The 24,938-nt window shown below is 35.5% G+C and overlaps 3 protein-coding genes across 4 annotated transcripts; 1 reads left to right on the top strand and 2 right to left on the bottom strand.

The window, feature by feature from the left end:
- Window positions 1-10,388: 10,388 nt before the first annotated feature.
- On the top strand, window positions 10,389-19,331 carry LOC149016739 (PyrD). 2 transcript variants are annotated; one of them, XM_089154821.1, is made up of 2 exons: window positions 10,389-10,441; window positions 18,475-19,328. In XM_089154821.1, the coding sequence occupies exon 2, from the start codon at window positions 18,496-18,498 to the stop codon at window positions 18,796-18,798; it is 303 nt and encodes a 100-aa protein (XP_089010947.1). In that variant the 5' UTR covers window positions 10,389-10,441; window positions 18,475-18,495; the 3' UTR covers window positions 18,799-19,328. The 2 variants fall into 2 exon arrangements, with proteins under 2 accessions (XP_089010947.1, XP_089010948.1); XM_089154822.1 differs by lacking the exon at window positions 10,389-10,441 and adding an exon at window positions 10,478-11,018 and having other exon boundaries at window positions 18,475-19,331.
- A 121-nt stretch (window positions 19,332-19,452) lies between these two features.
- Window positions 19,453-20,479, bottom strand: LOC149016738 (protein DMP3-like). The gene has a single exon (XM_089154820.1). The coding sequence runs from the start codon at window positions 20,219-20,221 to the stop codon at window positions 19,577-19,579; it is 645 nt and encodes a 214-aa protein (XP_089010946.1). The 5' UTR covers window positions 20,222-20,479; the 3' UTR covers window positions 19,453-19,576.
- A 1,583-nt stretch (window positions 20,480-22,062) lies between these two features.
- On the bottom strand, window positions 22,063-22,877 carry LOC149016737 (protein DMP7-like). The gene has a single exon (XM_089157205.1). The coding sequence runs from the start codon at window positions 22,765-22,767 to the stop codon at window positions 22,063-22,065; it is 705 nt and encodes a 234-aa protein (XP_089013331.1). The 5' UTR covers window positions 22,768-22,877.
- Window positions 22,878-24,938: the final 2,061 nt, after the last annotated feature.

Here is a 24,938-nt window from a genome sequence, read left to right as displayed (position 1 = left end):
ATCAAACGATTTGAACCCCATAGACCTAGGGGACGAAGAGTCCAGATCGCCTTCCCGTCACAAGAGGAACAACATGCTCCCCTAAAGGTTTATGACCACATAAATAGGCGTCCCCACCGTCGTGTCTTTCGTGGCCGCCCGGTGTCCCTGGTCGCCCGCTGCTTCCTTGCTTGACCTTCTCTGGTCTGTTGGGTCCTCCCTTTTGTTCCCCGTTTTCGGGGTCCATCTTTAAACACTGATAAGATAGATCTCTTGGATACCGTACCTAACAAAGCCCACCCTCTCTTTGGTACGGTACACAAAAGGAAATTACATAATATTTTTTTAATATAATATTTTATTAGACTTAAAAGCCCCAATTAAAACCTAATCCTAATATATCAAATAACAAAATCCACCTAACAAGTAAAAAGGTAGATTTTTTATTGTAAGAAAAGTCTTTTGTGTTAAAAGTACTTTTCTTTGCCAAAGCATCAGCTGCCATGTTAGCCACTCTTGAGACATGAATAAAGAAAATGGACTCGAAAGACTCCACAATCCTTAAAATATTTGATATTATAGAAGACACCTTCCATGGTGCTTCACTCGGATTCATTGAATGACTATTAGAGCTTGATTCTCAAGTTCAACCTCCACTTTAATACGCTTATAATCTGTTGCCCATATTAAACCTTGTCACATCGCAATTACATTGATTGCTATACCAACTAAAATTGTATAATTCGCACCAACTCCAATAGCACGAGTCCGGATCACCTACCCGTAAAGTGTTCCCCTACGGCTTTACCACCATAAATACAGGAGGACCTAGGGGTTGGGTGATGGGTTCTTTTTTTTTTCTGTGGGTCCCACAGGATTTGTGGTGGTAAAGCCGTCGGGAAGCACAGAGTGCTCCCCAAACGGGGTGATGATTTAGATTCTCCAATAGCACCAAGGACTTGAGGAGGCAAAAGGAAAAACATTAGGGAAGGCATAAAAAGTAGAAACCCAAGGTGAACAATGAGACTTACCAATAGTTTTACAAAAATAAAGTATTTCACAAACCTATAATTTGGAGAATGAAAGAAAACTACTCTCTTTATCGTGCTAAAAAGACTTAACAATACTCTACTCGTACTTGATAATGGAAGAATTATTTTGTTTTTTATGGGAATTTTATTTGTTGCAATGCATCCAACGGTCAAGATGTCGTCATGTGTACTAAAAATAATTGAACGATATCAATTATGGTAGCAGGGCTTATGTTGTAAATACGATTTTTTTTAATTTTTTATTCAATGATTTACTATTTTATAAACTTACAAAATGAAACCCCTAACTCTACTCGGCTCCAATATTTTGTAAATAACCACTTGGTGTTTTAAGAACCGCTGCATGGAGGATGGAGAACCTAGTAGTTTGGTTCATAATCTTGAACTTTTAAGGTCCCTTAGGCACCGTTTGGTTGCAAAGGTGAGATGAAACGAATAAACATGTGGACTCCATATATAATAGGATGGAAAAAAAGAAGAAAATGACGGGATTTTATAGAAAAGTGTTAGATGTGAGTCTCACTTTGTTATTTCTACATTTTTTCATAAAATCTCACTTATTTATGAGTTTGAAAATATATGAGGTGAGAAAGTTAGTAGGCCACCTCAGCAAACTGTCTACCAACTTTCTTACCCTAGTAAACCAAACAAACTACGCTTTGGTATTATAAAAAATATTATTTTTACAAACTTTTTCTCACCTTTTTTTTTTCCCCCACATTTGTTCCAACAAATAAATAGTTGCTTAAGAATTATATAAATACTATCACAACTTGAACTTCACTTTTTTAATTTGGAGAAAGCAGCCCAAGATTTAACAGCTGCTCTTGGCTTCTTTGATTTGTGTCTTTTCTTGCAGATCAATGGTCACATTAAATTATGACATTATCTCGTGTGGTCATGAAAATTCAAGTGGGGTTTCTATCAAGAAAAGAAAAAGAAAATTCAAATTATTTTCTCTTTCCTCTTCAAGTTTACATACTACGCGGAGTAAATATGATCTCCCCTAGACATACGCAAGGCTAGTGTTTAATCATTTATCATATTATAGATCCTCACTCATACTTATGTTATAACTTTTTTAATGCATCTCTTTTTTTCAGCATTTAATTAGAATTTTCATGTTATTATGATGTGTCTACCAAATCGGATTTTTTTTTTTGGTATATGAGGTTCATCCAGTCCAGCTTGCGCGCACCTTGATTACATCCTCAGGGATGCTTGTCGTCCGCAAGGGTCGAACCCATAATGAGAATAATGGATCTTACCACTCTACTAACCCTGCATTGACCAAATCAAATATTTTTCTCGTATTATATTTTGCGTTCTTTCTAAAGAGAGATGGTGCAAATGTGATGACCACGAGCTAAGTGATATGAAACTATTTTCTCTTATTTGGGCCATTGGCCTAGATTCCATACTATGACTATAGTTTTTACATGGTATGATACACTTCCCTCAATGAGTGGGGAAAAAAATAGTTGCAATGACCCATACAAAGTATTTCTTATAGTTTTTGAAGAAATAAAGTTAATTTTTTTTTATGGATGATAGCAGAAATAAAGAGTTTTGGTTTCAGATTTTATACATTTGTGTTGGAAACAATAAGTTGGATGCATCATCAGATCTGAGATACGAATTGGATGATAACTTATGGGTTCCTTAATAGCTTCAAGACCTGGGAATGAAAATAAGTGCAAAATCAGCTTCGATCTATGATTTTCTATGGATTCTTGCTTTCAATAAAAATGATGACTAGTGAGGTAATATGTTGCCTAAAATCGCTGAAAACAATTATGGTCAAATGTTCAAAGGTTGATCATTTTTTCATTAATATATTTGTTATTTGTAAGGGATGACTTTGGACCCAAATGACCCCTTTTTTGAGATCAATTGTGGATTCGATCCGACGGATCAATCCGCTAAAAACTCTTATTTTTTACTCAACAAACATCATTAGTGTGTGAACCACATTAAATCTCGGTATTTTTTCGTTTTGTTTAGATTTCAATTTGCTATCTCGTGGTGATTATTTTAACATTTTTTTTGCAAGTATTAAATTGTATTTATTTTTTATTTTTAAGACAAAGATGAAATTATATTAGGGCCTGTTTGGTTACAAGAGTCCGAAGATTTCAAATATCTGGAGATTTCAAATCTATAGACTTCAAATTTATAAGTCATAATTTAAATTAAGTGTTTGGTGGGAAGAAGGTCTCCAAACTACTTTGCGCGGTTTTGGTGGCATGGCTTTTGCTCGGTTTCCCCCTCCTATCTATGTTCCGTTTGGTGGTGTTACGTCTTTTACCCCTGTTCGTCGTCCTTGATCTGCGCCCGCCCGAAATTCTCGAGCAACTCTAAAGGCAATAAAAGTTTCATCTACATACAAAAATAATGCTACAAAATATTTTGCAATACTTATATAGATCATCATTCTCAAAATGAAAATGATGTTCTTAATAGAACTATACCGAATGCACTGTTAGAACTTGTTTGATAACCTACCGAAAAACAGTTTTTCGTGTTTCTTACTTCAAGAAATAGAAAAACTAGTTGAAAATTGTTTTGTTTCACATGATTTTTAACATAAATTGAAATATATGAAAATTTTTGTTTTGAGAAACACTTTTAGTGCATTTACAACTTGTTGGGTTTGTTTCTCGAAGCAAAATTAGATGCAAATTGGGTTTAAGTGAGACAATTTTAAAAATGATATTTATAAAATTTGATAGCCTCAAAATAATAGTGTCAAATTTAGTAAATTTTATTACAATTTTCCACTTTCAAAATCTAGTTTTATGTTTTAGTTTACAGAAACACTCAGAATTGTTTCTATGTTTCTTTTTGGTAGAAAGAATTGTTTCTATGTTTCTTCAACAGAAATACTTGATGAGTTATCAATTAGATTATTACCAAAAAAAAAGTTATCAATTAGATCGTTAGCGTGACCGATTTTTGGATAAAATCGTTGCAATTTTGGGTCCAAGGAACTAATTTAAGACTTTCAGTTACCAAAAGCCGTTAATAGTAGAAGGACATATTCGTAATTTGAAACTGACAATTATCTATTTTCTATTGATTCTATTCTCATCTATTATCTTCCAAGTTCCAAGTTCCAACGAATTTCCATAAAGCCGATTCGGTTAGTGACGTCACCCATTGCTTTGTAGTGCTTTATAAATGATAAGACGAGGTTGAAATGAAAATACGTGACATCACTCATCTTTTTGGAAAGTATAAATGATAAGACCGTGACGTATTCTACGCATTTGCTTTTTTGTCCGAGACTCTGAAGAAGACGTGTGATGGGCATTTCAGCTTTTGAGTGTGGAATTTTTCTTCTTTCTTTTTTGATAAAGTATTAAAGTGTGGAATTTTTTTTTAAAAATACAAAGCTCATACATATTAATACATCTCCATTTATATTTTTTTATTTTATTGAAGTTTTTACTTGTGGGTTCCTTTAGTGAATCATAAACTAATGTTGAGTCATGATGCGTTCAAAATCTGCTAAATCCTTAGATCACTTTATAATGACCTGCAAAACAATCATCAGATGTGGCCCGACCGTGGGGGTCAGGAGTCCACCTTCGATGGTTAAGTCAGTTAATGAACTGATCACAAAGACACTAACTAGTTGCAAAGATAAAGTATGAATGCGATTCATATCTTATTTGTAAATAAAGAAAAATATATTAGATACAAAAAGAAAACAAATGAGTTCAATCGACTATTCATTCTGAGTGCTTACTATTTATAGTAGAATGAGCATCTACTCGATTGGATCATATATGATTCTTCACACATAAGATATTCTTGATATGGAAAATAGATTGCCGCCCACATGGGTGCTGTGGATATTGATTGCCAATATTGTGTAATGAGATGTTTGATCTTCACCAATATTGCATCCCGAGGTAATTAGATCTTCAATTGGAGTACAATCTCTTTGGGGTTGGACATCCATAATAAATATTATTTATAACACTCCCCTTGGATGTCCATCATAGATAATGTACCTTGTTAAAACCTTACTAAGAAAACCCCTGGGAAAATCTTAGTGAAGGAAAAGTATACATATCTAAATATACGTATTGGTAGTCGCCTCATTAAAACCTTACCGGAAAACCCGGGACAAAACCTTGGTTAGGGGAGTGCCGTATTTTACTCCCCCGATGATAACATCATTGAGTATCTTTGAATACGTACATTCCATTATCATATACCAACTTCTCAACATTTGAAGTAGGCACGCCTCAATAATAACTCTCAGTTATCACTTGACGAATTCAATGAACATATATTTCACCATTTCATTGAAGATCAAGAGTGAGAGATTTTGGTGAAATATGCTTCGTTCTATCTTCTTTGATGTATCATCCCTTCAATTGAGCTTTGCATGCAGATAATTTTCATATAATATTGTTGAAATTCCTTCTTCTAGTAGAAGCTGCATGCTTCATGATGTGTTGTATTATTGATCTTAACCAAATATAAAATAGTTAACATTCACTTGAAATAAATAGCATGTTTGAGATCTAGTTTTATGTAGATCAGATAAATATCCCCATCCGCAAAACTAGTAAGTTGATATCCACATTCATAAATAATATCATGTCAATAATTTCTCAATATCTTAATATATGTTTTATAACATTTCGGTCTTCGTTTGGAGAATAAATAAATCTTGTTAATACACTTATAGAATGCTACATCCGATTGTGTATTTCGAAGATACATTAATGCCCCAATTGCACTAAGATATGGTACTTCGGACCAAATTCTCCCTGTTTTCTTGGGGTCGAAATGAATCTTTCTTTATATTGAGCGATCTCACAACCATTGGGGTACTCAATTGATGTATTTTATCTAGATAAAATCTCTTCAAAATATTCTCTATATAAGTTGATTGATGACGAATATTTATTCGTCAAATGCTCAATTTACAAATCGACAAAACATTGTCTTTTCAAGATTTTCATTTCAACTTTCTTAAAATAATTTATTGCTTTTGGAAACTCTTTAGAGTTTCGATGATATTTAAATCATCATCATATATACTTACTAAAATTAGATCCATATCCTTTAATAAAGGCACAATAATAAATTGGATCATTTTTATGCTTTTCATTTAGTAAATATCCACTAAGGAGATTACCATATATGCCTTGATAATCTTTGAAGCCTTATTGAACAAACTTCCTAGGAATTTTTATATGCTTCAATCATTTTGAATCCTTCAGGATTTTCATATATATTTCACACTCGAGTGGCCATATAAATAGGCTGTAATAATATCCATTAGCGCATGTCAAAATTTTCATATCCGCCGTTAATAAGATATCGGTGATTGCATCCACCACAAGAGAACATGTTTCCATGTAATCAATGCCAGGCATCTCCGAAAATTCTTGTGCCATAATTCATGCTTTATATATCACGATTTCATTTTTTTTCTCATTTCATTTTTCGAAAAACTCAATTGTACCCCACCGGCTTTATACCTTCGGATGTTGGACTACGGTCCAAAACTTTAATTTTCGCTTCATTCGCTTGAATTGCGTCTCTACATTTTGGCCAATCATTTCTTGATTTATATTCATCAACAAATTTATGTTCAAGATCCTCGTCTTGTTGTATTATTTCAACAATAACATATATGCAAAATGTTGTCGACAACTTTATCTTTTCGGTTCCATCTTTTTCCGCAATGACATAACTAATTGAGATCTCTTCATTATTTTCAGTACCTGAACCTCTTCTGGGGTTTTTATAGAAAGTTATGTCTTCAGGATCTTCATAATCAATTGTCTCCATATTATGACCATCTTGATCATTTGCTCATTTCCTTTTCTAGGATTTTATCCTTGGAACCGATTGATTTCCCGCTTTCGGCTTGATTAGATTGTCCTCTTGGGACATCAATTCTAATTGAGCATTTCTGGAATATGAGATTTAGTAACTCTTAGCAGGTCAAAGAAATCTGCAGCTTGATTTATAATATTTATTGCATTATCCTTTGAACTTCAAGTTCACAAGGTTCTAATGAGGATCTAATGAGATAATGATAATGCATACAATCAATCTCTTTTTCCAACTGTTTATTCTCCCCCCTCATGTTGGAAAAACTAATTCATCAAAATAATACTCAAAGAAGTATTGCATTAAATAAATCTCCTATCCTTAGCAATATATTGAATTATATAAGGAGATTTATATCCAACATATATTCCCAACTTTATTTTGGGACTCATCTTTGTTCGCTGTGGTGGAGCAATTGGAACGTAAGCCATACATCCAAAAATTTTAAGATGGGAAATATTTGGCTTCTGACCATAAGCCAATTGTAATAGGGAGAATTTATGACAACATTTTGGCCTGATGCGTACAAATGATGCTTTGTTCTCATAAACAATGGTTTAGCAATTAATTGGAGACAATTAATAAATAATTTTACCAAACCATTTTGGATATAAACATGAGTAACAGGCTATTCAACCGTGATCTCGCTTGTTATACAATAATCATAAAGCCTCGAGATGTAAATTCACCAGTTCGCATTATCAGTCCTGTCTTTATCTTATAATTCATATATTATCTGAATGGTCCACATGATAGGTGAATGGGCCCATATATTTCACCCTCTATACGTTTAAAAACGTAGAATGTTCAATCTCAACTTTAGCTGGTGAATATTTAATAATAATTTTTTCTTGAGAACAAGCAATACAAGAAAATTCACTTAATTGAAGAATCTTCCGGTTCTTCAATGGATGACAATTGAATTTTCAATAATTTTTCGCATCATACTTGATCCGGATGGTCCAACCGGTCATGCCAAATAATAAAATTATTGGAATCAATGTTCATTTGATTTACCCAAGCATGTGTTTCAACCATGCGATATTCTCGTAGTACAAATTGGGAGAAATATCTAATACCTTTGTATAGATATTTACTTATACCATTATTTGTAGTCTCAATCTGATAATCATTTTGGCAAATAGCTTTGAAACTTACTACAAAATAATGAATTATTCATAGCCAATTTTATCTCCCAGATAATAATAGATTAGCTCTTCCAGAGCTTCCAATCAATGTTGTACTATCGATTTTATATAAACATTGACTTCCACATCATCAAATAAGAGAAATATATATATTTTTCTCTCAATATAATATGCGTCACAGCATATAAGAGAACATTCACATTCTTCATCAAAATGAAACATAATATATTAAAAGATATATAGAAAGTCAATAAAAAAAATTATAAAGGAAAAATACTAAATTTAAGATAAACTAACATATGAGATGAGATTTGAAGAGAAAATAATTACATAATCAAATCTTCAACTATTATCTTCAAAAGAGTTTATAGCATCTAGATATGTAGTATCTGTGAGGCCATCAAAATCATTCATTTTATAGGCAAAAATTGCTCAAGTATCATGATTTTGAAAAATCTAATTTATCTCCACATTATTTTTATTTCTTTAATTAAGGCTTGACAAAACTTAATTAAATATTGTGGAGTATGACAGATACATGTCTAATGGCTTTCATACCACATTGGTAACAAATATTATCTTCACTCCTTGAATTGTTATATTGAGAATCCTTATTATTCTCTTATTTATTTCCATAATAATGACGGTAATTATTCCGTCTTTTATCTCATCCTCTTCCACAGTCATGACCATAATTTTAATTTTGCCTTCTTTCAGGCATATCATGAATTGTTGCATTCACTTCAGGGAATGGAACAGAACCAATAAGACGAGCTTCATGACTTTTCATTAATAGTCTATTATTTTACTCACCCACAAATAGGCATGATATCATTCGAGTATTTCTTAAAACTCCTTTTACAATATTACTATTGTAACAACAAATCAAACTTGAAAATTTGTCGGGATATTTTCATGAATAATATTTTCTCCTTATAATTTCAAAAGAGAATTAACTTCAAAAACTACCTAATCGTATTTATTTACGCTTTCAAATCTTGCAATTTCATGTGCATCTCAGAGAACCGTATTTATTTACGCTTTCAAATCTTGCAACTTCATGTGCATCTCAGAATCGTATTCATTTACGCTTCAAATCTTGCAACTTCATGTGCATCTCAGGGATCGTATTCATTTACGCTTTCAATCTTGCAACTTCATGTGCATCTCAGAATCGTATTCATTTACGCTTCAAATCTTGCAACTTCAAGTGCATCTCGAACGACTTATTTACGCTTTCAAATCTTGCAACTTCATGTGCATCCGAACTGTATTCATTTACAATTTCAAATCTTGCAACTTCGTGCATTTAACAATATTTGTGGTGCAAAGCTAGCACCCACTATACACAATAAATAAAACCACAATCGTTAAAGCAACATAATATCTTATTATTTGATTGATTCTTAGATTCAATAAAACACATACCTTTTTATCATGATGCACTTACTTTTCAAGATGGACAAGGTAAACTCCATTGTTTACAAAAACGTGCGAGGAGGTCGATCATTCTTTTCACTTTGGAATAGAAAACATAATGATACATAGTCTCATTGCCTTTCTTCTCAAAACGCAATACTTCGGTGATTCGTTCTTCGGCGGAATCGTCTTGATAACGTGTTATAAAATAAAGAGAAAATATATTAGATACAAAGAAGAAAGACAAGATGAGTTCAATCAGAACTAATTCATTCAGCTGAGTGCATTACATATTTATAGTAGAATGAGCATCTACTCTGATATGGAAATACAATATATGATTCTTACACACAATAAGATATTCTTGATATGGAAAAATAGATTGCCGCCCAACATAGAAGGTGCATAGAATGGAAATATTGATTGCCAATATTGTGTAATGAGATGGTTGTGATCTTCACCAATATTGCATCCTGAGGTAATTGAGATCTTCAATTGGAAGTACAATCTCTTTGGGGTAATGGACATCCATAATAAATATTATTTATAACAACTTTATGATTTTAAAAAGAGATAATTAGTCATTAACCGTTAATTATATAGTTAAAAAATATATATACTAAAAAAAAGAAAAAAATTATAATAACATAATATATTAAATAACTTGAGAGCATTTTGGGCCTTCCACGTTTAAAATTTGAATACACATATCAGCAATTATTGGTGACTAACATGTAATATATTACACTAAAGGGACTCAACATTTGTTTGTAATCCACTAAGGGGACCAAAATGTAAAAAACTCTATTTTATACGAACGAATCCCTATTAATCAGTTTTTAGCATATTCGTACGTAAAATGTATAGGATACGTATACGTCTCACTTACTCATTAGTCCATCTTGCCATATAAATGCGTCTCCCTGTGTTGACCAGTTTCTCAGACTCCCGCGGACTCGAGAACGGCTGCAGAGCAGTGAGGTACGTTCTCAGATCCTTCTTTTCCTTCTTCCTCTGAATCTATACTGCTTGAATTTTTTCTGGACAAGATTAGTGATCCTTTTACTTTATGCTATGGTAACGAACTTCGACAGCTAAAGCATCGACATGAGAGCTTTCCTTTTCTGGGAAGTTACTGTGATTGAACTGAGTGTAAATTTTCTTGAAAGTGTTATGATCTGCTTAGATGATTTGTTGAGCTTTTTCTTTTTCAATGTAAGATTTTGATAGGTTCTTGAATCTTGTACTTCATTACTGTGTTCTTGAGTGCTTTAAGTGTTTGATTATTCTAGTCTTAAGGACGAAAAATTGTTTTCGACTGAAATCTTCTTTAATTAGGTTTTGGGATTCACCTTTTGAAGATTCATGGCTGGGAGGTGGGACTAGGTCCTATATGATTGTCAAATGATGTGTTTGCAGTTGGTTCACGGATCTTGTAAGAGTACGAACAGGCTGCGTGTTGGGTATTTGCTTCAGGGTGAAAGTTAGATATGAGCCCAATTACTGGAACCTAAAATAGAAAAAAACTGCAGAGAAGCTTTCAACAGTTAATCTCAGGGTGAGACCACGAGTAACCCTGTATTTACTTAGATAAGGTTACAGAGGAATAGTTAATGTCATTACTGTTTATAGATCATTCTAGATGAGGTCTCTGGGTAATTGGCTAGGGCATTCTTGTTAGAGACAGTTTTGTATCAAGATAATTGTCTCTGCCTCTGGATGGGGCTCACCACCATCCATACTTTATACTAGTCCATGTTTCCCTGCTGTAGATGCTTCTACTGAATGGAGAAGATGGGTGTATGGTCATCATAATCCTCCTATGGTATAGTTACATTACCCCTCTTTTGTGCTTTTATGTCTTTTCTTCAAATTAGAAGCTAATAACCCTTGATAACATCAATATGAATTTTGACTCCATGATGGGCATTTTTCTTGATGGTGAAGTGTACCTGATTTTTTTTTTCAGGGTAGTAAAATATCATCCTTAATAAATTAGGAACCAATGCCACTTTTGCCACTTTGGGTGCAGATGGATCCTTCTTTTATAACACTCTGATTCCAAATTACAATTGCTTATTGTGAAAGCTTGAGCTATTAAATTAGAGCAACAACAATTTAAAAATATTTCCCCTGCACATGCACATGATCCCACATATGAGAAGCAGTCACTTCGTCTGACATTAAAGGGAGAAAATGTCATGCAACATGTGCACCATTTTTTAAAGTGTTGTATTGCCCTGTCTCAGTTGATATGATCATTAAGACGAGCTATTGATAGAATACATTAAGATAATATATCTCTTCTAAGTATGGTATCAATCAGTATCCAATTGTATCAGCTGATATGGCAAGATGTAATATTTGATATGTAGCAATACTCTTGATCTGCTTGATTTCTAGTGGAAAAAAGATTAAGCGTTAGTACATATTGCATTTTATCAGCCTATATGGTGTCTCCAATTCGATACATTGCTTTTCGCACGTTAAAAGGGCATGTGACTTCAAAACCGTGGTTCCAGAAACTAGAAAGCATCAACGACATCTGGACCGACAAGTTTTCACTCAAAACTTAAATTTTGTGATATTTTTTCAAGTTTCATGCTTTGGGCTTTGACTTACTGGCTGAAGAAACACACAATTAACGAAACAAAATGTACAATTATTTATTTCTATTGTTTGTTGTTCCAAAATGTATTGCTATCTATGTCTTGACCATTTCTATGTGTAGATATAACTTGCAATACATATCTCTTACACAATACATGGTACCGGCACCTTTAACCTTCATGTACACACTATACACAATGTCTTGAACCCTAGTTACTTCTAGGGATCACACACTTTGGCTCTTTGCTCTTATACTGTGTTGCATCCGCTTGATCACACACTTTGGCTAAGAGCTAAAGCTTTAGGAATAAACAGTTGTAACATTAATACAATTCTATTTACCAGAAAGAACATTAATACAATTCTTTAGTCCTCATGTCAGGTTTTATGGTTCTTTGTACCTCTTTCTGTTGTTAATGTTTTACTTTTAGTGCTTGTTTGGATCAAATTTATGGGTTTCGACTTCTCACTTATAGAGGACAACTTTTGGTGATGATGATGATGGGGGTTAAAAAGGCTAAACCCAAGAAATTTTTGCAAATTTTGCCCCTATTGCACCAAGCTTGATTCAAACTGGTTGAATCTTTTCTGTCTGCAAACAATTTTGAAGAGGATTGTTAGAAACGGAGCCGATCAGCTGGATCGGCATTCCGTCTCCGACGATCAAGTCAGTAGTTGGCAAGAAGTAGGGTTTTCAGAGCTCTCTGAGAGCTTCTGAGGAGCTTTAATGGAAAATAGGCGAGAAGAGTGAACTTTTGTGAATATTCGAATGACTTACCTCTCATGAGCATCTTGGCCCTATTTATAGGCTTTTTACGTTGTCTTTTATCACTGATGATTGTTAGATGGAAAGTGTAGATCGGATGGCTATGACTTTGGGCTGACCCGTAAATTGATTCGTATCATCAGCTGAATCCGGTCGAACCGGTATGAACCGGAGTCAGGGTAATTTATTCACAACACGAGCCCCCAAGCCTACTGATCAAGTAGACATCTGATTGAAATTCTGATCAGGAGGTTTAAGCCTTTTCCTTGCTCAAGGGAACTATTCTTTGTTTGATCATTTCTGACTTGTTACTTAATTCGTTATAGTTGCTGATGAAGTATTCTTAGGAAAGAGTGGCTGATAAATAATAAATTAAAAAAAAAGCAGCTGATCAAAGATACAATAGCTAATCAGAAATACAAAAAGATACAACAACTGATCGAAGATACAATAGGTGATCAGAAATACAACAAGTGGTTAGAGATGTAGCATGTGGTTAGATGTGCGCCAGATCAGAAATTGTTGCCCCCTCTGTATTCTTTTCACCCCTAAGATTCTTTTCCTTCACACATTTTTAAGATTAATTTGGGGGCTGAACATTTTCCAAACGCAAGAGAAGATCAAGATTGGATAAAAAGGCAATTTTCTACACATGTCAAGTGGCAAAGGGCCCAAATTCAGCCACATAGTTGGTGAAAAATTCAAAGATGAGCTTAAACCTAACTTCAAAAGACAGAGGCAAAGGGAACGGCTCTGATTGAATCCGGTATCCATTGATTGATCTCTCCAGCTGAGTTGAATTGGATGATTCTTGATGAACTCCCAAGATCGAATGAAGAATTCTCAGAATTCTAATGAGCTCTACAAACATTTAGATTGATCTCAGAATCTCTGATGAACTCATTTGATCGAAGGATGAGCTCGGAAGTTTCTGATGAGCTCCAAGGTTGGAAGATGAGCTCTACGAAGCTATAGATTGATCTCAAAATTTCTGATGAACTATCTCAACTGAAGGATGAACTCAACGTCCAAATAATCCCTCATAACCAACTGAAGGATGAACTCAACGTCCAAATAATCCCTCATAACTAGAGATAAGCTCAAGTACTGAAGAATTCTCACAGCTTATGTTAGACCAAGAAATGAGTCAGAGATGATCAAACAAAAAACAGTTCAGCTGATCAAGGAAAAGCTTAAACCTCCTGACCAGAGTTTCAATTCGATTTCAACCTGATCAGTAGGCTTTGGGGCTCGTGTTGTGAATAAATTACAATGACTCCAGTTCGACCGGATTCAGCTGATGATACAAATCAATTTACGGGTCAACCCGAAGGTTAAACAAAGGCTTAATCATAGCTATTTGATCTATAATTTCCATTTGACGATCATCAATAATAAATGACAACGTAAAAAGCCTATAAATAGGGCCAAGATGCTCATGAGAGGTAAGTAATATTCACAAAAGTTCACACTCTTCTCGCCTGTTTTCCATTAAAGCTCCTCAGAAGCTCTCAGAGAGCTCTAAAAACCCTACTTCTTGCCAACTACTGACTTGATCGTTGGAGATGGAACGCCGATCCAGCTGATTGGCTCCATTTCTAACGATCCTCTTCAAATTGTTTGCAGGCAGGAAAGATTTAACCAATTCGAATCGAGCTTGGTGCAATGGGGGCAAAATTTGCACCAACACTACTGAAAACCCATGATGCTCAAATTAGTATCTAGGACAGAATTAGATGGCTAGTGTTCTAAACCAACCAAGGTTTCAGCCCTGATCAAGTTGGACTTGATTGAAAATATAAACCAGACATGGAATTATTAACCAGGTGGCTGTAGGCTAATAACTGGTAGAACTGTAGAAGAAGCCCACGTTTGGAGAGACTGGTGATCTATAGAATACAATATAATGCAGCAAATGCAAGATGATCTTGATGGCTGAAGCTTCAGTTGTGGAGGTGGACTGAAATTAGCGACTTAATGGTTTAAGGAATAGTCTAGTTACTTAGGGGTGAGGGGAGGTGATATGGGATGAAAGGCTAGTAAACACAGCAGGATTTGTGAGATAAATGCGGGAGAAAAGGGTTTAGCACACAAAACTTTTGAGTCACACACCTGTTCGAATAAGAAGATCCTGCATTAGCACAACAATTTTGGAACGACATGATCTCAAACTTCTTCAATCAACAGCAGCAGCAGGTGCAAAAAGACAGTTCCACTAGAGTTTGACCAGGTGACAATAGCAGGGGTGTAAATAGGAAGTAAAATGGGAAAGAGGTGGTTCAACTCTCTTACCAAGTTTCTCAACCCTAAGTGCTTAGCTCTCACAGCAACACCCTTTTATCACTCAAACATGGGTAATAGAATACCAATTAGATATAAATAGAGCAATGGCTTACTCCAAAAAAAGGTAGAAACTTCTATTTTCCTTCTCCCTTTCCTCCTAGCTCCTGCCTATGCTTGCTCTCTCTTCCTTTCTTCCTGCTTCTTTCTTGCCATGCTGAGAACTGCCCCGAGCCCTCCTCCCCTGCCCCTGCCACCTCTGTTGTGCTATGGCTTGATTGCCCTTCTTCTGCTTTTACCATTGATTGGTGCACAGCTTCGGGAGTCTATGATGTTGAAGATCTTGCTTGCAATGAAGTTGAAGATTTTGCACATGCTGCATCCTCTTCTGAGATTGATGATATTAGGGCTTCTGATATTAGTGTAACTCTAATTCATTGCTTTGCCACCTGCGATTCTTGCCGGGCCATGCATAAAAATAGTGAGGTTCTAGTGGCTCTGTTGAGCTTGCCTCTTGAACTTGTATTATGGTCCATTATTGCCTGATGCTTTATATCGTCTTTCTCTCAGTGTGCCCCTTAAGTTTGTTGTATGGTTTGGTGCCGCATTTTGAGTCTCTTGGTTCTCTTTGTATTTCCCTCCCCCTTCTTTCCTTTGGTAATGAATTGTTTTATTCATCCAAAAAAGCAAAAATGGAAACTAAACTTGCCAAGTTACTTGGCTAATTTCTTTATCAGCAACCCCTTATCTAGCAATACTTTTGAAATATGTGTTCTGAGACTTCTGTGCATGCCACAAATCATACAAAAATTCAAATATCTGCTGATTTACCTAGTCCAAAGTTGGAGTTTCAAGACAACACCCAGCGACATGTGTTGCCATTCTCTTTTGATCACCTCAGGTCCAAGGAAACTGGAGATTTTTATATCCTATGCAGGCACCCATCTTTCAAGGTTATAATATCCATCCTAGGACCTTCCTTTGACCGTAATACTGGGTTATTTTGATGGTTACTATGACTACTATATTGTGGTATTTACTTTTAATGCTGAACTGGTGTGGTTTCTCAGAATCTAACCATTAGCTTGGACTGATTTTTGAAGTCATAATCATATCCTCTAGACCCAACTTTGATGGGAACCTCAAGTCCATCTGGGGCTTTCAGTTACTAGATCTGAGATGTAATCATCTTAAAATGTTGCTTGAATTACTGGTTAACCCGTTATTCTTTTTGGTCTTACTGTAGATTTACGGTATTGATCCTACTGTAGATTCAGCTCTTAGTTGAACTCGTTCTAAATCAAAGATCCATGGCAGAAGCCATTACTTAGGTCACTCATAGAATGATTTAGATATTGCAAGAGCAATATTCATTTGTTCTTCTATTGACCAACAAAACTTGATGCTGTTGCTAGAGGTTTAATTTGACATTGTACTAGAAAAGAGACGTGTTTTAAGTAAACATAATTGTAAAAATATGTATAACCATTTGGGGTCAAAGTGGTTGATTTGGGTTGGTCCATAGCTTATCTATACGGAGATATTCAATGTCAGGTCCCTTGGTATGTTCTTGTTTCTTGTGGTGATGTTTTAGTGAATGAAACAAAATTATGGTTAATGCCAAGTTGGAACTATGGAGCTCAACTTTGGAATCAGAAGGTTTTGCTAAGTAGAGTGGAAATGGAATAAGGTATATTTGTTATTATTGAATCTTTAAGCTGAAGAAGTACCCCTCTCTTTGTTTTCTAGAAGTGCTGGTGCCTCTGGAACAAGATTTCAAAACCAATACATTTTTGTGTGTCCCATATGCTAAACTTTGAGAATTTGTAGATAAAAAAGCACTAGAATTCAATTGTATGCCACCTGTCTTGAAGCTCAGGTCCTTTTCCTTGCTTTTAATATAAGGTTGTTATTTATGAATTATTGAAAAAAGAAGGAACTTTTGTCTTTCTAATTCGAAATCGTCTTGGAAATAATGAAATTTGTTCTCTTAAATATCTTTTTCTTTTTCCTTTTTTCTTATTCTCCTGCATAGTCATTTTGCCTGCCAAACAAACATGGCTTGAGGTAAGCTTTCAAGACACTTAAAATGCATTTGCTTTTTTATTAGGAATTAAAATAAGAATTTGGATAAAATATCTATGATGCTTCAGTGATTCCTCCTACTGGATGGTTTATCCATCTGGTTTTTAATCTCTCCCAAAAAGCTGGACGATAGAAATGGTTATGTGGATTTGGCATGTTTTGGTCGTAGCTAGACTACCGTGAAAGCATTCATGGTGTATTATTTACCAGTCTGAACAGTTGGGTCAGTTGAGGTCTAACCACGGTATTATGTGGTCATGTGGATAGGGTGTCACTATGGACCTGCCGGAATAGCAGGCTGAAGGCCTCGACATGTTAATGACAAAAAGAACAAATAGAAAATATAAAAGGTTAGTTGAGGTCTTTAAGAACGGGTTTAAACCCATGAAAATTGAAACACATGATGTGGCAATGAGATTAATTAAAAGCCACACAATGTTTTACTCTAAATGGGTAATCACATGCACAATTTCAGGACCTCAACACTATTGTTGATCTTCTTATAGTTGGGTATGCAAGCCACTGATTTTGGAAGGAGCAAAGATGAGTCTTGAACCTGGGAATGTGGCACTTGTACTCGTTGACATGTAATTTATTGTCAATTGAAGAATTTCCTTCTAACTGGAAAATTTGCTTTTAGACACAATGATGATCTTTCTGCAGAGCATGGGGGAGGACTGCTTATGCTTGCTTGATCCTAACAATCAACTGAAATGTTGGAGAGAGACCTCTCCCCCCCGCCAACATGCGCACACAAAAAAAAAAAAAAATAAAAAACCAACACACGCACACAAAAATACACATGCAACAAGGTGAATTTATTTAGATTTTTTAATTTAAGAAAAGAAAATAATGAAGTCTCAAATAACAACTGCTTATTTTGTCTTTCCCACATGTGAGAGCATGTCAAATAGTGCTTCCTTACTTTTGTCCTCTTGTTTTGTCAAGAGTTGGGTGTGTCACTGATGTGTTTGCAAGGCAGGACACTACCTTTAAGATTCACATTCTTTTATATGTTAATTATGGTTCGTCAATTGAGGTTGTTTGCTGGATATGTCTTGTGACAATGGTACGGATTTGATTTCTACAAAATTCGAAACGGAAATATGTAAGAATGTTATGAAGCATACGGTTGTATTCTTTTTGCGTGGCTCTTATATTTTGTGCTGTTGTCCTCTATAGGGATGAACATATGCTATCTGATTTCCATGTTGCCAGGAAGAGAAATTTATATTCTTGATTCTGATAATCTGTTTTCTTTTTCTATGTACAGTTGGTGCTTCAAAGATCTACAATGAGTCTAGCTTGTCTTGTTTGCCATAGTGTTGAAAGTCCCACCCAGTCGTTTAGGAGCTACTCTGTTTCAAGTTCAGATAATGAGGGCAGATGTTCTATAATTGGCAATTGTTTGAACAGGAAGTCATCTCTTGGACCAGAGGCACCAAGTACCATGGTCACATCATCCAAGGTAACCCCACACCCAATTATGACCAGCAGTCAGGGACTTGCAGGAACTCCAAGGCTAGTGCGGAGCCGTGCTGTTAGGAGGGACCTTGTGAGAGACTGGAACTTTGATGAAATAGTGATGGAGCGTTGACATATATCATAGTAGAATGGTAGAGCGTTCTTAGTTGCAGAAGTTAGATCTCATTGCTTTTCATTTGGTACTTTGGGCATTTGGGCATTTGTGTATATTTATTGCAGTTGTGTACCCTGGTCTATACTTTGTGCAATCTATGGGCAGAGACTCATTACCACTGTATAAGAGCTGATGACTAGTAGCTAAGCTTGTTTCATCTGTTCTGTGTTTTTCTCATAATTTTAGTTCCTCTTTTTGGTTCTTGAATTTGTTATTTATGTTCAGAACTGATTCACGTTTTCACTTATTAGACACTTGGGGGCCAATGTCACTCTAGAAAATGTAGGAAAGGCAGGGATGCTTTTCATAGTTATTGAGTCATCCTCCCATTTTTTCCCGTATGGGATCAAGGCCGGTACACGATATAGCATCATGATACAAGTCCCCTCACACCACAGATTGATTTTCCCTTTTATGATTTATGACTCAATTTCTTTCCATAACAAGAAAATCATAAGAAAGTATGAAATGAGAAGCAGGGTGTTGACTTCTACAATCTTGCCCTTTTAAACAGAAGAGCTTAAAGAGATAAACTTGCTTCTTTTTGAATTGATCTCCTTACTGTGCCATTAAATTCCTTTGACAAATCTAAAGTGGAATCTCAAACACAGGGGAGAGAGAGACATGTCTGTATTATTAGCAAAGAATAACAAAATTACAGTTCAGGAACAAGAAATGCTGTTTCTGAATTCTACAACAAACCCTATACTGATCTATGCAGGGAAAAAGCTTCCAATCAGTTCCCAGGAGTAACAGAGTACCCTATACCATGTCGGGTGGTAGGGAAAACCATGAACAGCAAGCTGCAAATGAGTCCCAGCCCAACAGGTACTATGTCCAGAACTTCCTGGGTTTCATGTTCTGGCTTGGGGTAGAAGCAACTCACCACATTTCTGTCTCGTAAGGCGACGGAACAGAACACCAAGACCGTTATCGTCCCATGGACAAAGTCTATAAACCTGAGCTTATATTTGCTGAGATCAGGAAGAGCTGCACCTGTGGTTGCCGTGTAGTCGAAGAGCCACATACCCTTTGTGGTGGCGATGCCGTGATAAACTTGCCCACCTGAGCTGAAGCTGTCTGTGAAGCATACAAGGAAGCAAGACACAGAAAGTATTATCAAGAGTAGCAATGTCAGAGTGCGTGTCACAGAATCGCAGGTGCCGTTGTTGGTAAAGACTGGGATAAGGATTTGAAAGGCCATAAGAGTTCCTGTTGGGAGGAGGTTTGCCAAATTTGCAGCGCTTGCTAGAGTTGCAGAGATAGCTCGTTTTGATGAAGAGGATTCCCCACTTGGAACCAGAGGTTCCTTTTCATCATCAGATGAACTGGCTGGATCTGTTCTTCTGGTTCTACTCCTGAGCGACATTTCAGCCTCCATCCTGAAGAGGAAAATTCAGAAAGAAAGAAAGAAAGAAAGATTGTGATGGTTGGGAATGATTTCTGCTTCAGAACTCGAAGAGATACTGTAGATTGTTGGGCAGATTACAGTTTGGTAATGAAGACTTGGGGCTTTAAGGATATGACATTTGAGATGTTCTCAAGTAAATCTGAAAACCCAATTGCTAATTAAATAAGAAATGGGAGATGTGAACTCATTTTAGATTTTCTATTGCGTGAAGTAATTGAATAGTGCAAACCAGTGCAAACCGGTGAAGATCAGTTCAGATGGAAAAAATTTAATCCTTGGGGAAGGAAATATCCACGCTACTTCCTTAAACCATTAAGACTTGAATAATTTATTTTTCTTGGTTGAGACTTGAGACTTCCTCCGAAAACGTGTTGACAGCCAACTACCAAATGCCAAGTGGCATGCCTTAGCCGACCAAATCATTCTGGTTTTCGTGAAACAGAAATCTACCTAACAGAATAACCTAATAAATCCAAAACCCCATCTTCCATGTCAGAGAGTTTGATTAAATTTGTGGTACAGAGTTTCCTGATTGGAAACACGTTCTTGTATCCGTTCTGATGAACAGATCCATCAACAGAGGTAGGATTTTTATGTTTTCTAGAAAAGAAATGAACATTTCAAAGTTGGAAGTTTTCCTGTCTGTCAATGTTTTGTTCTATATGATTTCCCGATGTGATTTGTTTCTTTGCTTTTGCAATTACTTGTTTGTTTTTCAATGGTAGTTAAAAAAACACCTTTGACATAGTCAAGGGCAGGGTTATTGAATTTCTTGTGCAATAATTTTGAAAGAGGAGGGAGAGAATGGAAGTAGGGATGCAACATGTCATGTCTTTTTCAAGATCCTCATTCAATCCAAAGTTTTAAGTTAGGGTTAGAATAATCTAGTCTAGAACCTTCCTCAAGACTAGGGTGGGTTTTAGGGTAGGAAGGGAGATGTTCAATAAAATAGAAATTATACATTATTTCTAGACATTGTCAGAAATTTACGCGTTTCTTTCAAAATTCGTAAACAATTGGTTCTAAACTACTTAACCCTTCAACAACATTAGATTTTTAGGTTTTGATTATTTAACTGATGAGATCTAATTGCATTGACTTTAATGAATCTTCTAGGGTAGCATCCATAGCCCTTTTATCCAATGGCATTGTTATCTATTGTTTGAATGATGCTATGTGCACATATGGTCAGAAAAAAAAAAAAATAATTCCAATAATTACTAATGGTTGACTTGCAGATCATGTGCAAATCCATGTGCAATCCCTAAATTATTTTCTTGAACATATGATACCATGTGAGCAACGGGTATTTGAATAAAAGACGTCGATCTATATGTAGATGACCCAAGTGTCCTTTGACAAAACCCTAAACGTGCATTTCCATCTTTATTTATTAAACTCTTAACGTGTAAGAAGTAAAATCTCTTTTAACTAGTTCCTTTTTGGAAGACAAAGAACAGAGGCATTGTTGGAAGCAACTCTTTTTGGGTTACAAATAAAGATGAAAAAAGCAATCAACGACGGAATAGAGATAGAAGAAATATGGACTAGCTTTCAACAGTTATCAGACCTTCTACCTTGACCGTCAAAAGGAACATGACTTCTTAGGTAATTACAGATACTAATGAAGCTTGCCAACACAATAAAAGAAGTCAACTATGACAAAATCCCAAATTTTATGCTCCAACTTATTTTGAACAGTTAGCTTATATATCAACTAATCTAACGGATGATTGTAATAGAACATTATTATCTTTTTTCAGAATGTTTAATTAATGGTGAATTTCATCCTTTAAAAAAAAAAAAAAAAACTAGCTCCTGAAGTAGAAACCATCCCTCCTAAGCAAGAAAGGATACCCAATACCTCTTCTCTTAGAAGGAAACACCACAAATAGAACACTTATAACAAACCCAACTACAAGAGGAACTGTGTTGGTGACCTTCCTTGGTACAGAAGGATAATAACACAGCACCACGTCATAATGGGAACCTGCAAACGTTAAAAACGCAATCAAAGAAAGAGATGCGTGGAAGAGATCGGTCCATCTTAGCTTATAATCACCTGGTCTACATGGTCTTTTCCGGATTTTGTTACCTCCATGAGTTGTAAACGTCCATATCCCATTAAATGTGGCAATCCCATAGTATAATCTCCCAGAAGCTGTTCGAAAGCTATCTGTAAATGTGAAGAACACACATGAAGCTGCTGATAGACCAAGGAAGACAGCCATGAGCCAGCGGTTAAGGTTATCACATTTGCCATCGTTGGTCAGGAGAGGAGCAAAGATGGTGAATGAGAGGATTGTTGCAGTGGGCAATAGAACGTTGAGGCGAGCTGTGCCGCTTAGGATTGTGTTGATCACATAGAGCAAAGAGGAAGTGTCATCGACATGATCATCTTCATCATCGTCAACTTCTTCTGGGTTGGTGTAGTCATTGTAGTAGTCATTGTTGTTGCTGCCTTCGATTAGAACTTTGTGGGTTGCATCATCATCATTGTGTACTGCTAAGGGCATTGTGGATGGGGTGATCAAGGATATATGTAAACGATCGAATTGAAGCTAAGCTAGAAATTTATTTGGATATGTTTTGGGGATTAATATTAGAGAGGTGAGGCTATGATCGCTCATGGTATACATATGAGGTGGTGAAAGATTCTTTGATTAGGAGAGGGGGAGAAGCAATTCTATTATATGAGAAAAAGCAACTCCTGTGTTCTTTCCTCATTTGCTTTCGGTGTGGTGTGATGGAACCATGAATTTGCTTCTTTTTTCCTTTCCAGTGTGGTTCCATATGGATTGATGCCCAATGGGTTTAGAATATCATGTAGGGAAAGCTTAGCCACCAAAGAGTTAATGACAAATCCTTTTTGAGGTCAGGTTCGTTTCTTTCTCGTGGTATATGTAATAGTCCTATACAAAATATGTATAAAATCCCAAATCTGCCGGAGACCACCCCCCAGAAAAGAAAAGGAAAAAGAAGAAACACATACACACACAACGTATCCACCGTGGTAGCTAGGATCATGCTTTAGGAAACAGTATAGGATCTGATCCCCTGCATCTATAGGTTCATATCATGTTCATGTCCTTAAAGTCATCTCAAATTACACTCTCGAGATCGGCATCTTAGCTGCTCAAAATCTGTCACATTTTTTAATTTAACAAAATTAAGATGCCTCGAGAGAAGTTGTAGAAAAAAATATTTCAAAACAATAAACTTGTTTTATGTTAAGTTAGTCATGCATTTTCAGCCTTCTAATTTAAAGGATGTTCATCTCTTGATAGTCTTTCTTAGCAAATTATCTTTATCACTGAAAAGCCAAATTTTTTTTGGGGAAAATCCCAGCTCACCCTTATAATGAGGTATATATTAAATTTCACAAAACATGATAAATGAAATCCAAGAAGGCCTTATGGAGAATTGTATATTTCACAATGCCTAGTAAAATGTTATGCTTCACTATGCATGGTAAAGTCTAGGTCCTGATGACCATCATATCTATGCAGGCTTCACGATGCCTAGTGTTGTTGTATGTATGATGTTTCTACATCTTTATCACGTGGTATAGTATACAGTGAAGTTCTATCTAAAAAAAAGAAATTAGTATATAGTGAAGCTTTATTATGGGTAGTAAAGAAATTAATCCAAGAACTTTATCCCCCACCCCCAAAAAAAAAAAAAATCTAATAATTAATATTGGTCACATAACACAAACAAAACTAAATAAAAAAAAAGTAGCTAAGTAGTCATGACCTTTGAAGCTATCTAAATATTTGGGCTTACAACGAAAGAGAACGGAAAGGAAGGCATTGCCATTGGTTCACAATCTTTGTTTGGTTACTCAGGGAGGCAAATCATGCAATTGTATATAAGAATGTAAATAAATTTACTACTTTGAAAAGCAAAGAAGAGATTAACAAGATCACTAGCAGAATTTGATAATTGCAACAAGTATGAGGATTTTCTCCAATAGTAGTACCCTTTTCTTTTTCTTCTACATTTTGTTGTTTGTTGGGGTCAACACTGTTGGAGCAAAAATCACTATTCGCATCAGAAATAGGGTAAAAGATGAGAAAAGCATATCCATACATTGCCAATCCAGAGATGATGATATTGGGGAGCATACTTTGCAATATGGTGAAGAAATTCAGTGGAAGTTTGGAGTGAATGTACTAAGAACAACTCTTTTCTATTGCGAAACGGCGTGGGATGAAGAAAGGATCCGCTATAACTTCGAGGCTTACTCGCATCACAGGGATTCATGCAGATGCAGCTCAGAATGCCAGTGGTTGATAACTGAACAAGGTCCTCTAGTTTATAATCAACAAAGGAAGCTTTGGGAGAACATGCCATTTCATTATGATATATTCACCTGATATAAGTTAGAGCTTCTTTCTATTTCTATTTTTTTCATTGAGTCGATCACCTAGAATTGGGAAGAAAAAGTAGGAATTTTTTGGGGGAAAATAGTGTTGCTTGATCATCTAGATAGCGTAAGGGTGTCAATTCATACTATGTACCTTTTATCAAAATCGAAATTATGTTTGTTATAATATAGTAAAGGAATAGGATATGAGATTGGTATAACGTAGTTGTATCATTTCATAAATTGTACGATAATAATTAATATGGACAAAATGATATAAATGAATCATACCACCCAACATGAAAATTGTTTCAGTTC

The sequence above is a fragment of the Hakea prostrata genome, chromosome 5 (genome assembly GCF_041222555.1).
Source record: "Hakea prostrata isolate BN-2017 chromosome 5, UWA_Hpros_2, whole genome shotgun sequence".
In the NCBI taxonomy this organism is placed as follows: Eukaryota; Viridiplantae; Streptophyta; class Magnoliopsida; order Proteales; family Proteaceae; genus Hakea; species Hakea prostrata.
Note: the sequence above shows the minus strand (reverse complement) of the source record. Positions and strands in the feature narration are given on the sequence as shown.